At 36.6% G+C, this 14,776-nt stretch overlaps 1 protein-coding gene across 2 annotated transcripts; it reads left to right on the top strand.

Moving 5' to 3' along the window:
• Positions 1–956: 956 nt before the first annotated feature.
• Positions 957–14,185, top strand: LOC131158674 (probable protein phosphatase 2C 55). 2 transcript variants are annotated; one of them, XM_058113548.1, is made up of 5 exons: positions 957–1,178; positions 1,935–2,422; positions 3,261–3,585; positions 11,546–11,695; positions 13,716–14,185. In XM_058113548.1, the coding sequence occupies exons 2-5, from the start codon at positions 2,052–2,054 to the stop codon at positions 14,010–14,012; spliced, it is 1,143 nt and encodes a 380-aa protein (XP_057969531.1). In that variant the 5' UTR covers positions 957–1,178; positions 1,935–2,051; the 3' UTR covers positions 14,013–14,185. The 2 variants fall into 2 exon arrangements, with proteins under 2 accessions (XP_057969531.1, XP_057969527.1); XM_058113544.1 differs by lacking the exon at positions 957–1,178 and having other exon boundaries at positions 1,583–2,422.
• Positions 14,186–14,776: the final 591 nt, after the last annotated feature.

Here is a 14,776-nt window from a genome sequence, read left to right as displayed (position 1 = left end):
GATTTTAGAATAATAGAAACTAAGCAATATGGTATGGAGTTGGTTCTGATACCACCAATGAAAGCATAATTTCAGAAACTACAAATAAATAATTGTTTACAAGCGGAAGAGAACATTGATCTGACCTCCAACCATAACTGCTCAAGTCTTCAAGAAAGGGATCTAAAATAAGAAAGAAAATTATAAGAAATAGAGAAAGAGATTTGGGAATTCTCTTTACTCTCACCGTGTTTCAAAAGAGTAGGAGTAAGGTTTTTGGTTAGTTCTATATCATCGTAAACCAATGTGTGACTTAATGGTTAATCACAGATCTTATTTATAGACTGGTCAAGACCCCATCCACTGAAAGATTTCCTCTCACATTTCCTACTATCAAGGGATTGTGAGTTTTCAAAATCTTTCATTTGAATTTCAAATCAGATTCAAAATCTTCCATTTGAATTTCAAACTAACGACTTAATTTCAGGAGACTTAGTCTTAATATATCAAGTAGTTATTATAAAATCTAATCTAATATATTTTATTTTTAAATAAAATAATAGTTATAATAATTTAGATAATAGTATTTTCAAATAAAATAACAAGCGTTACTTGTGTCACTTAAAAGGAAACATGCGCGTTAACAAATAAACGAGTATTCATCGGATAAAATACTAAATCTGTCAATCGACTCATTTAGAGGCGGATAAAAAAGTTCAAATCATATTCGACTTATTTAATGTATGAATCGATTAAAAGTCAATTTAATGGGATTAACGAGTTTTTATCCATTTTGCCTAGTTTTTCTAATCAATTTCCAGTATTGTCCCTCCACGTAACCCGATTGAACGAAAGATCTACCGCTGGCGAGCATATACTTTTTTTCCCCAGCAGCAAGAGATACTAAACGATGCTGGGCCCGTGAAGTCACGGGCCCGTGTTGTTCACCTCTTTCCTTCCAACAACATAGGTATGTGCGGCCCCTCTATGTCCTCCCGTTTGGCAATTTATTTTTTGTTCGCAGAGATAAAGCCCTCACCCGGAGAAGGACGATCGTGGCTGGCCTTCTTCGGGGCTGGCTGCTCTCAACGTATTCTGCGTTATAGGGCTTACATTCCAGACACCAATCGATTCCAAGCACAAGGAAGATTTCCATGGTTCTTGTTGCAATCAATCAGAGCGTTATTTAGTTATCACAGGTGCGTTCAACACTTTTTTGCTGAAAATGAAATGGTATGCGCGTCTTCATTTTCTTTCACTTTGAGGGTGTTGCTCTCGTCACAGAGACAACAGAATGATTTCATTTGGTGGCTGAAAGATTTACATGTTTCTAGTATTGCATTTATCATGCAAGTGAGTGTCTTATGTTTTCATTTTTTTTTTTCTATTCCGGATGTAAGTTTTGAGGGAATTGATCATCATTGTTATATATTTGGTTAATTGAATTTGGCTGGAACTACCAGCAGCGGTAATATCAACTTTGGGGGTGTCACTTTCTGTATTGTCTTTTGTTGTTGTTTTTCTGCGTCTCTGTGCATTAGGTTAGAAGGTCATGCATTCGGACCTTGTTTGGCCAATTTATATACGATTTCTACTTGACAGAGCTGGTGCAAGGATCGGTGATTAACAACTCGAGGATTGATGTATTGGAAATTATGAAATGATGAAATTTCATCTTTTGCGTTGTTTGAGGTGTTTGGTTTCTCTAAGCGTGGTACCGAATCAAGGGCCTTTTCCTTTGAGGGGCTAAGATGTCTTGCACTTTTCATTCAAATCTGAATAGTGCATTCTATTCTGGTTTGCGGAAAGTAAAACAAGTAGGAAGGCGGAAATTGTTGTTTGGGAATCCTGGGTTATGCCCTTTTAAGCCATTTTCAACTCGTGCGGGTGTGCATTCATTATTACAACATCCAGCAGTGTTTGCTGTGAGTTCGCCTTGTCGTTCTGTTTATCAGGAACGGAGCCTCTTGGCTGTTGGAGCAGTTCATAGAACCTTTTCTGCCATTGAACTAACAAGTCAGGTTTTAGGATATCAAAGAAGTCATTTGAACAGGCCACATCGGAGGCAACCAATGGCTGCTTCTGGTTCTAAAACAGTCATCCAGGATATTTATCTGGATGACTTGAGTACAAGTTGTGGGAATGTGTCAAAATTCATAAAGCCTACTGGTGTTTTCTTCAATGATAGAAGTTTTCACAGCTGCCAAAGGGCTAGCATGAGTTTGAGAAATCGAGGAACACCAAAATGTCCCCTGGTGCACGGGCATTTCATGTTAGATGTAATGCAGGGGACTTGCAAATCCAACCCACTTGGTGGGCTATGGTTGAGAAACTCCCAGAACTCGTTCTCGACGTGCCATGCTGCTGGTGCTGCTCCTGATCTGTCCTTTGAAGGTTCTTCAAATGATGAACAGATTGCAAGTTCTGCAGTTGCTTCTGACCAGTAAGCAATCCTATATCTTGCCTATTGTCTTTCTTGTATTTTCTTTGTTGTTTTAAAGTTCTTTTGGTAATTTTTCTCATAATTCTCATCACATTTTTGTGGTTGTGTGATTATTAATTTAGTTGAAGCAACAGTTCATTTATGGATGCAAGTTTATGATTGTTACTTTTTTTTTTTGTAGTTTGTTTGATATTTTGATATGACAAGAGCAACCTTGATGTGATTTTTGATTGGATGGAGCTGTTAAGATTTTCTTTTAGATACATCATTCACCAAATTTACATCATTCTATTGAAATAAACATACATTATTGTTTTTTCCATATACACGTATCAATTTGTTTATTTAGCAACTTGTATATCTATCTTCTATAATTATTTGAATTTTAAAATTTTAAATTTGATATGAAAAAAATTGTACGCAAAATCCTGTTCCAGTGGGCTATTCAAAATATTCACTTTGAGCTCACTGCACAGTTGGTTTCGATATGCACCATCAAAAAATGTAGCTTTCTAATTCTGCCATTATATGTATTATAACTTTCTTTGTGGGTTCTGAAATGGAAGTTAACTTTACAACATCGAAGAATGTTTCATAGTAAGACAATTCTAAATGATTTTATTTACTTTAATTACTATTAGTAAATAAATCTTTTGAGGTAAACCAATTCAGTGGCCTCTGAATTTGGTGAAAAACTCTAAAGTTAAATTTCATGTGCAATAGAGTTTCAGTCAGCTTCATTGTGAGAGGTTTGGTAGCATCTAACTAATTTTGTTTGGGATAGGATTTATCTTTTCTAATAGCAGGACCCATTTCATTTGCTTTGTCCCAACTTCAGAAATATTCTAGGTGACAGAATCTTGAAGCTACTGTCAGGATCATGTTACCTGCCTCATCCTGCTAAGGAAGAAACAGGTGGAGAGGATGCTCACTTTATATGTGCAGATGAACAAGCAATTGGTGTAGCAGATGGTGTTGGTGGCTGGGCAGATGTTGGTATTAATGCAGGAGAATTTTCCCGGGAATTAATGTTGAATTCAGTAACTGCAATTCAAGAGGAGCCGAAGGGTTCCATTGACCCAGCTAAGGTTTTAAAGAAGGCCCACTCAGGCACAAAAGCCAAAGGTTCCTCAACAGCCTGCATCATAGCACTCACAAGCCAGGTTTGTTATTTCTTTTTTCAGAGTCTAGCTTTGCCACGTCATTTCTTGGCAATACTCAGTACATTCACCCATGGCGATAAGAGAGAATGTGCTATTGACAATCCAATTGTCCAATCCCTGTTTTTCTCTCCCTCACCGTTAACATAATGTTGATAGCTGCAATTCCAACAAATTTACGAGCTCCATCAGATGTCTTTTCATTTTTTGGCCAATTGCTAGTGATTTTGTATACTGTTTGAATGAGTGTTTTCAATGCTGCTGTGATTTGGATTGTTGGTTAGGTTTATGTCTCAAACACCGCCCAAATTATCACAACCTGACCATCCGATTCAGTTCTGAATGGCCATAGTTGGACTATTGCTCACAAAGGGAGGCTCAAATTTGTGTCCTTTTGTTATATTCTCTTGGTTATAGTTGAGAATTCAGACTACTTTTGATATAATGCAATGCTGCAGGTGTCATAGTTGCTGAATCACGTATTCATGTGGTATAGTTTAGAAAACCTAAGCAAGGGTTGGCTGTAATTGAATTGAGGTGGGTTTGAAAGATGAGAGATGGGGGAAAGGGTTAGGGTTTGAAGAGTATAAAGTAATGATTGCTTTTTTCTCTTAAAAGGATCAGGAAAGTTCACACAAAATCTTCACTTAATTTCTCATTTCCTCATAAACGCCGTTACGTTAGAGATGGAGCAGACAAGTAGATAAGAAGAGAAGAAAAAAAGAAGAAAGAAAGACAAAAAAGAGGCAGCAGCTTCCTGTATAACTCTAGGTTTTTCCTCTTATATATTTAGTAAGAATAAAAAGAATTAAAAGGACAACAATACCCCTTTGTCACACAACCTAATTACTAAAATAACATATTCTCTTCTAACAAACCCCCTCAAGCTGGAGTTGTATAAAAATCACCTAACCCTAGCTTGTTACAACCATTAGATGAGGTAGGCTTAAATAAAGGCTTTGTGAACACATCACATAACTGATCTGCAGATTTCACAAAGGGAGTTCTCACGGCCTTTTTCAACACAACATCCATCACAAAATGACTAAGGATGTAAAATAGATTTGGGTTGGTGGATATCCACCCCAATCCGCTCCTATATGGTTGGATTTTGTAGTTTCTAAACAGATTTGGAGCAATAGCTGGGATGAGTTTTGTGATTCTAGGTTACCTGTAATTATATTAAAAATAAAATATTTTATTTTTATACTATAAAGACATGAGTTTTTTTTTTTCCTTCCAAAATTTTGTATGTTTTTATTTTTTATTTTTATAGCTAGCGGGGTGGAATTTAGATCCCCAAAAAGAGATGATAAATAATGCCCCAAGGCGGATTCAGGGCAGGTAATTCTTGGTGGGGCAGATTCTGCTTATGCCCCTCTCACTCCAAATCCGCTCCATTTATGTCCCTAAAATGACATGCAACTTTAATGTCCTTTTTCTTCTCATGAAATAGCTATTGGTAGTGATATACTGGCAACGTGTTTATCACAAAACATGAAGATCCCATCTTTGACATAAGAGACTTACCCACCTAAGCTTACTAACAATATGAGCATTAGTTTAGTTTTTTGTTTCGGTACTTGATCTTGATACAATAGTTTGTTTCTTGATATACTAGATAACACGATTGCCTCCCATAAATGTATAGTTTCCGGTAGTAGACATCATCGATGGAGCCAACCCAATATGCATCAGAGTATCCCATGATCACACATTTTTTATTACATTTGCATATCAAACCTTTGCTCAGGAAAGCCTTTGAGATACCGCAAAATCCTACCAACAACATCCTAATGTGGTTGTTTGGAATTTTCCATAAACTGACTCATCACCTCCGTTGCAAAAGATATGTTAGGTCTAATGATAGTCAAGTAGATCAACTTGCCAACCAACTGCCTATATCAAAGTTTCTCATCGAAGTCTGATCCAACATCTCTAGACAACTTCATGTCAGGATCCATAGGAGTATCAATTGGTTTAGCTCCCAACAAACTAGTCTGACTAAGCAAGTCCGTGGTATATTTTCATTGAGATAGATTCAACCCTTTGCTACTACACCATACAGTCTCAATAGCAAAATAGTAACACTGAGTACCCCAATCCTTGATTTGAAATTTAGCTTTAAGCCACTGCTTAACATTTGCAATAATTCTTTGGTCCTTGCTAGTGATGATAATATCATCAACATACACTACTAGAAGTACCACATGTGTCTCCTTTTTTGCAGACAAATAAAACAATTAGAGTAGCCCTAGATACAGTCAAATGTAGAGACCACCATACCAAACTTGTCAAACTCGCTAGAGGAGATTGCTTAAGACCATAAATGGTCGTATGCAACCTACATACCTTACCATCCTTCCCCTAAGCAACATACCAAGAGGTTGCTACATGTATGCCTCATCCTGCAAATCTCTATACAGAAAGGCATTTTTCGTATCCAACTAATATAATGGCCAGATGAATTATAACGAAATTATAAGGTTAAGTAAGTTATTTAATACAATTATAAAAACTAAGAAAATGCTAGATGAATGGAGGAAAAACACTTTAATACCTATATACAAAGATAAAGGAGATATTCAAAATTGGCATAACTATCGTGGAATTAAACTTATGAGTCATACGATGAAACTGTGGGAAAGGGTAGTTGATCAAAGATTAAAAATTAGAAACGAAGGTCTCAGAAAATCATTTTGATTTTATGCCCGAGAGATCTACCATAGAAGTTACATATCTTTTAAGAAGATTAATGGAAAAGTTTAGGGAAAAGAAGAGGGACTTGTGTATGATATTTATTGACCTCGAGAAAGCATATGATAGGATACCAAGGGAAATTCTATGGTGGGTTTTAGAAAAAAAGGGTGTATGTAGTAGGTATACTGATGTCATTAAGGATATGTACGATAGAGTAATGACTAGTGTAAGGACTATAGATGGAGAAAATAGAGAATTTTCAATCACCGTAGGTGTATATCAAGGATCTGCTTTGAGTCCTTATTTTTTTTCTTTAGCGATGGACCAATTGACTAAGAGTATTCAAAAGGAGGTTCCAAGGTGTATGTTTTTTGCAGATGATATTTTATTAATTGATGAAACTAGGGACATAATAGAGACTGAGTTAGAATTATGGAGAGAAACTTTGGAATCTAGAGGCTTTAGGATAAGTAGAAATAAGACAGAATATATGAAATGTAATTTTAGTAATGATAGGAGGAATATTGGAGACAAAGTTAAACTTGATGATGAAGAAATAAATAGCACTTTTAGATTTCGATACCTTGGATTTATTATGCAAGTTGAAGGAGAAATTGAAGATGATGTAATGCATAGAGTTAAAGTAGGTTGGGTAAAAGACCAACTATGCTATATGGATTGGAATGTTGGGCGACGAAGAAACATGATATCCAAAAAGCAAAAGTTGCCGAGATGAGAATGCTTAGATGGATGAGTGGTATAACATTTAAAGATAAAATAAGGAATAACATATTTGCGGTGAGTTAGGTGTAGCTCCTATAAAAGATAGGGGAGGGACAATTCAGATGGTATGGACACTTGCAATGTAAGCCACATAGTGCACCAGTGAGGAAGAGTGAGTTAGTTATTGTGGGGGGCAGTAGAAGGGGTAGGGGTAAACCTAAAATAACTTGGGAGGAGATAGTGAGTAAGGATTTAATATCCCTGAATCCTTCAAAAGAAATGGTCCATGATTGCATAAATTGGTAAAAAATGATTCATAGAGCCGACCCCACCTAGTGGGACTTAAGGCTTGGTTTTATTGTTGTTTTTGTTCTAACAAATATAATGGCCAATCAAAATTAATTGCCAAGATCAATATGAACAAAATTTAGTCATATAATAGGGAGAAGGTCTCAAAATAATCAATAGCATATGTTTGGGTAGTCATTAACAACCAATTGAGCCTTAAGCCATTCAATAGAGCTGCCAGGAAGATATTTGATGTTTGGGCCCAATGATCCCTAACCAACTCCTTACCAGGAGAAAGATCCACCAAGTCCCATGTCCCTAGAGTAGTCAAGGCATCCATTTCTACATCCATTACATGCTTCCACCTAGGCTCACCAAGCACTTCAACATGTGAGGAAGGGATACAAATAGAGGAATAAACAATGGAAAAGAACGCATAGAACTAAGAAGTTGAAGAACTGAAGCATAATGAGCAATAGGTTAAGCAGGGACCACAGAGTACATGTTTAAGTACTTTTCCGGTGATAAATAGACAAATCCAAGTTACGTTGGGATGGATCTCCAGCAGAAGTCAAAAAAGTGATGGGCAGAAGAGGTGGCTGCATGATGGTAGTCAAGTAATTCCTCGTAGGATTGTAACTTATATTTCTGTGGTCAAAGCTGCCTCTTGAAGTTTTGGATGAAGTTTTGATGTGCTGCTCTATACTGCATTGTTAAGTTAGAGTTGGAGCATAGAAGAAGAGAAGAAGATTCCTCTCACAAATGTACAATATCTAGTAGTAGACATCATTGACAGAGCCAACCCAATATGCATTAGAGTAACCCATGATATCACTTTATATTACATTTATATATCAAACCTTTGCCTTGTAGAGTCTTTGAGATACTGCAAAATCTTACAAACAACATCCAATGTGGTTGTTTGGGATTTTCCATAAGTTGCCTCACCACCTCCACTACAAAAGATATGTCAGGTCTAATGATAGTCAAGTATATCAGCTTGCCAACCAGCTGCTTATATCAATGTTTGTCTTCAAAGTCTAATCCAACATCCCTAGACAACTTCTTATCAGGATTCGTAGGAGTATCAATTGGTTTAGCTCCCAACAAACTAGTCTCACTAAGCAAGTCCATGGTATATTTTTCCTGAGATAGATTCAACTCTTCCTTACATTATACAATTTCAATACAAAAATGTCACGTTGAGTACCCAAATCCACTTGGTTTGAATTTAGCTTTAAGCTGCTGCTTAGTATTGCAATAATTCTCTGGTCCTCGCTAGTGATGATAATTGCATCAACATAAACTACTAGAAGTACCACTTGTGTCTCCATTTTGCTTACAAAGACCAAAGGACTAGAGTACTGTAGCATCGGATTAAACCAAATGTAGAGACCAGCAGACCAAATTTGTGAAACCTGGGCTGGAGGAGACTGCTTAAGAACATAAATGGCCTTATGCAACTTGCATACTTTACCATCCTCCCTTGAGCAACATATCAAGAGGTTGGCCCATTTATACCTCTTGAAAATTTCTAAATAAAAAGGCATTCTTCATATCCAACTAGTATAATGGCCAATCAAAATTGATTGCCAAGATCAGTACATGAACAAAATTTAGTCGAGTAACCAGAGAGAAGGTCTCAAAATAATCAATACCACATGTTTGGGTGTACTTGTTAACAAACAATCGAGTCTTAAGCCATTCAATTGAGTTGTGTGGAAGATATTTGATGTGTAGACCCAGCAATACCTAACCAACAAGAACCAAGAGGAAGATCCACGAAATCCCATGTCCCTAGAGTGGTCAAGGCATACATTTCTACATCCATTACATGCTTCCACCTAGGATCACCAAGTGCTTCAACGAGTGAGGAAGGGATAGTAATAGAGGAAATAGACAAGGCAAAAGAACTCATAGGACTAGGAAGGTGAAGAATTGAAACATAATGAGCAATAGGATAAACAAGGCAATGCAATGGCAGCATCAATGTTCTGCAGCCATGGGAGAGATTAGAAGAAATTGAAGAGAGGTAGGGGAAGGGAGGACAGAGCAGATACAAGGGGGCAACTTACATTTACTTCTCAAATTCAAAGCCAACAATAACCATCTACGACATGGTTTTCACTCTATTTATAAGAAAGCCTCTACACATGAAGTTACACATATGTCCCTAAAACAACATGAATTACAAACCAACCCCTACATTGCACAAATATTACAAACAAGCCTCAAATACACATAATCTTATACTAATTGACACTAAACACATAATAAACTACTAACTAAACGCAACAATTCTTGATCCAATTCTTCTTGAGTACTCTGCAACAAGGATCTTCCCGAGGCCTTGCTTCTTGTCCTACATCACAAATGGGCAAATCCAAGTCATGTTGGAATGGATCTCTAGAACCAGAAGTTGAAAAAGTGATGGGCAGAAGAGGTGGCTGCATAGTGGTGTTCAAGTAATTCCTCATAGGATGTAACTTGTATTTTTGTGGTCAGAGTTGCCTCTTGAAGTTTTGGATGAAGTTCTGAAGTGCTGCTCTGTACCACATTGTTAAGTTAGAGTTGAAGCATAGAAGAAGAGAAGAATAAAAATAGAGAAGAAAAGAAAAAGAAAGAGAGAAAAAAGAGGCAGTAGTTTCCTGGAGACTTGCGTACAGCTCAAGGTCTGCCCTTTTTTACTTGAAAAAAGAATTATAAAAGAAAGGACTTAAGGGCAAAAAACAAAAATACCCACACCCAAGCAACCTAATTACTAAAATGACTTATTCTCTTCTAGCAATATCCATGTAAGAAAGTTGTCGCATCGCATTTTTTAGGAAAATTAGATTATTTAGCAATTTGGTGGCCAGGTTTTACCAGCTAAAGCAGTGAAAAAGTTGTTGACCAAAAAACCTAGTGTTGGATGAAGTTGCAATTTTTTTTTGGGGGGAAGGGGGGATGGAGGGGTTGCTTATCAAATCCAATTTAAAACAATTTAATTCCAATAAGTTTGAACTGTAACCAATGTAATTTGTGCAAGAAATTAAAGATTCATAATTTTTCCGGCCCAAACTCAGTGCCTACATCCACTTCCCTAGTACCTCATTGAAAATTTACTACCCACAACCTTCTTGGTGGTGAAGATCAAACTAATTTAACATCCATTTCTCCCACAAGCCAACAAGGAATCACTCTTTTACCAATGGGAGCTATCCTGTGTACCTTGCAAAGAATATTCTAGATATGTCCTTGATTAAAAACATAATATTCACAAGATCTTGCAAAGAATATTTTGGAAGTTAATTCAAATGTTCAAATGTGTTTGTTTGTCGACCAAAATATTATCCTTCGAAAATTAAATTCAACAAGATCTTAGTTGCCAAGGACTTAAAGCACAATTGATTGCTAGGTCAAATAATCATGTTTATGCATAGTTAAATGAGATTGCAATTTGCATAATTCAACAAAGAATCAATGCGATGCTTAATTTGCATAATTCAATTGATTGCTAGGATTTTGTAGTGCTGGTTGTGGCGGGGACAGTTAATTCTCCTCGTGTATGGTAAGAAGGCAAGGATCCAATGGGCCCAGGCCACCATAGGTTTGGGCAATAAAAAGGGAAAAAAAAATTATGCTTAGGATGCATAAGATTTGGTAAAATCCTAACTTTGAGAAACAACTTGATGAAGATTTTTATTATTTTGTTTTATTTTTTAAGTCGTTGACATATTCTTGGATTAAAAAGAAAGTGGTATGATCCTTCACCCTCCATTACATCCCATATTAAAGGTCTCATTTTAGGCCTCCATGGTGGATGTGGCTTTTCTAAGCAAGTTGTGGCTGCTGCTGGTCACATTTAGTGACTAAACCTATTAAGCTGTATAAGCGCATGAAATCCTATCAGGAGATGTTCTGTTTAGAACAATTATGCTCCATATGCACAAGACTTTGTAAAATTAAAATTTCAATGGACTCCTCGGTGAGATTTTTTAAGGCCAACGGCTAATTTGAAGTTGTTTGAAAGGTCTGCCTGTCCTACACCCATTTGAGTTTTTTCTTTTCTACTTTGATTTTTTTTTTAAAAAAACCTCATTCACCAGAGCAATATTCACTGTTATTTCACCCCCATAGTTTTGCCCACCTATGTGATCAACTCACAGCCTAAAATTTTGATTCTTTGGCCAGTGCTTTCTTGAACAGTAAAAGCAAAGGTGTAATTAACTCATTTTCTATTTGGGTTCATCTGATTTGCTTCTTTGAGCAGGGAATTCATGCTATTAATCTAGGTGACAGTGGATTTATTGTGATTAGAGATGGTTGCACTGTCTTCCAATCCCCTGTGCAGCAGCATGGTTTCAATTTTACGTATCAACTGGAGAGTGGGAGTGGTGCTGATCTACCCAGCTCTGGTCAGGTTAGTTGATGTGCTGCTTTGTCCTACCTCTTTTGATTAATGCTTCTTTGAGTAAATATGAATTTGGACTTTTTTAGTGGCTTCATTGAATACTGTGGTGGGCATTATAGCAGTTCATAAATTTCTTTGTTTATAAAAAAAACCTCAATGTCTTTGTTAATTTGCAAGATGAAATGCAAAATTTATATAGGCTTTAGTGAGTTAATCCCATAATTGTTGCTGCTGCTGCTGCTGCTTTTATGAAATCTTGCACATCTTGGTGTACTATAAATTCACAAACAGCAGTATGCCATGACCAATGAAGATATCTTGTAGTCTTAGAAACTGGATTGGTTGATTGGTCATTTTTTTATATCTAATAAGTGGACCTTGTCGTCAAATGAATTCAGTTGTGATGATGGTTAGCCTTTTTCCTAATTGAAACCTTCCTATTATGATCCATAAACAATAAAAATTGGCCAATTCAGCATAAAGAGGTTGGTATCCATATTTATTGGGTTCGCAAGAAATAACCTTATGGTTTCTGCCATCAGTTCTTTAATTCTTTTTGATAGCAGATAGTTGCAAATGTTATCGGAAAAATTACACAAAATATATGGGTGAAATTCAATAAATTTATCTGAATTTTTATGGCATATCTAGCAAGATCTGCTGGCCTCTCTGTTCTTTGTGGTGCTGATGAGGGAATGCCTTTTTGTGCTTTTCTTTTTCTTGGACCAACCCCATTTAGTGAGACTTAAGGCTTGGTAATTGTTGTCCTTTTTCTTTTTCTTGGGTTTCTGATTCTTGAAGGTTGCAGAGAAAGCAAGACCTCTTGTAGTTGTAGGGTTTGTGATCAAATATTTTGTATTGGTTCATATTGTTACCATGGGTTGTATTTAACCTTCATGAAAACATGCTTGCATAGTTTTCACAGCAGAAATTTTGTTTCCCTTTTTAGTCAGAATCTGAATATCTTCTCCCGGGTCTTTTCCTGTTCTGTAGTTTTAAGAACATCCCGTACAGTGTATTACTCGCTAGTATGCAATTCCATTGTTGCTGTCAAGATGATTGTATTACTTATGAAACCTTCCCCCCCCCCCAAAAAAACTCCAAAGGATGCACATGCCATGTGCATCCTTACAACTGATTCTTTTACTAGTGTTGTCCATTCAGCTGGTTGTTAATTTCCACTTGTTTATTTGTCCATCTCTCTCTGTCCTCTCTGTCCAGGTTTTCTTCTTGTTACTGGTGAATCTGTCACTCAATTTGGTGCAAGTGTAGACGGAAAACTATTGATTCTCATTAATATTCTGAATAATTTTAAAGTTAAAAGAGTCCATAGAGCCTCGACTCCGTGAGTTTTATGGAAGAAACTTTATCCACTTACAATGGTAAAAAAAAAAAAAAGAAGTAACAATAATAATTAAGTTTTTTTGGTCAAGGTTGTTGTTGTTTTTGCCAACTTGTTAATCTTGATTGGTTAAAAAAAAATGTAATGATAATAATTAAGAATTTTTGGTCAATTTTTTTGTTGTTTTTGCCTACTTGTTAATATTGAATGTTATTTCCTGGAAGACTTTGTCGGGAGTGGGACAAATCACTCTCAAATTTTCTGGTCCAACCTTGATACATGTTTCAGTTGTTTGATTGAACGGGAACTGGTTATGAAGGCTGAATGTCAATGATCGGATATTCTACTTATTGCTTTCACCTATCCATATATGCGTGTAAAGATGGTCATATCCACCCTAACCCTGTTTTATTTAGGTAGGCTTTTATAATTATGATAAGACTTACTTCTAGATTGTTTGTTTTGTGAATTAAAGTGGGATTTTTTTCCCTAAAGAATCTTCCAGTTTTGACTTATTTTGTGTTTAAAATCGTGTTGGGAAACTCTTCCTGCGGCATGTTTTCAAAAGGCGTATTTTAGATGTTGCTCACATCACAATAAGCAATTCAAACTCACAATGGAAATGAGTTTGGCTAGAGTAGTGGCAAATACTGAAGCACCCCTTTCTCTTTTGAACAATGTCTCCAGGTTTTTACAATCCCTGTTCTGCCGGGAGATGTCGTCATTGCAGGCACTGACGGTTTGTTCGACAATTTATACAACAATGAGGTTACCGCTGTTGTGGTGCATGCAACAAGAGCTGGTTTGGGGCCACAGGTAACGGCTCAGAAAATAGCAGCTCTGGCGCGGCAGCGAGCACAGGACAGGAACCGGCAGACTCCATTCTCTGCCGCTGCGCAGGAAGCTGGGTTCCGCTACTACGGAGGCAAGCTTGATGACATCACTGTTGTTGTATCATACATAACCAGCTTACCCATACCGTAAGCTCCCTCTTCTTGTCCATATCTTTTGCCTCTTCTGCTTGTTTTGTTCTGTTTTTGTACATTTTCCCCCCTTGGTATAACAGGGAAGAAGCCCATTGATTAAAATTTTTCTTTTGTGGAGAATGTACATTGTTTTGGAGATTATATTGAGTATCAAAGTTTTTATGACTGGTATCTAGTGGCCTCTCTCTTTTAAAATAATTTTATTTACCTAGTATTTGAAATGCTTGCGAAGTACACCTCTTATGGAATGCACCTTAGAAGACTAAGCCTATCATCCACCTTAATTAGGGGAAAGCATTTTTGGTACAGTTAGTTTAGTATTTAACACAACGGATCGGAAATTCCAATTATAAATTTTCTATAACTGAAACCAAAATTTTTAACCTAATGAAATTTTAGGGACTTGTCCCTGGCTCGAATTATGGAAGCAGGTGCAGAACATGGAAGTGGGAATTTAAAAGAACAAGGTAGAAACAATAAATGACTCAATAGTGACAACTCGCGGCCCCTAGACATCTGTTTTAACAGAACTCCACTCCATTCCAATAATTTAAAAAAAAAGAAAATTTGTTTTGGGTGGGTTGGGTTTAAGAGATGAGGATGATATTACCAAAAAATTTGGAGACAAGGCAAAAGCCTTACAGCAAATATGGCCAATAAATGGTCAATTAGCCCGAGAATTCAAAACTTATGACATTTGAACATCAAAAAGTTAACATCTATTAGCTTGTTAAGATGTTATCATGGGATGAGGCCTAGCAT

The sequence above is a fragment of the Malania oleifera genome, chromosome 1, assembly GCF_029873635.1.
Source record: "Malania oleifera isolate guangnan ecotype guangnan chromosome 1, ASM2987363v1, whole genome shotgun sequence".
NCBI classification, from domain to species: domain Eukaryota; kingdom Viridiplantae; phylum Streptophyta; class Magnoliopsida; order Santalales; family Ximeniaceae; genus Malania; species Malania oleifera.
This window is presented reverse-complemented; position numbering and strand designations above follow the sequence as displayed.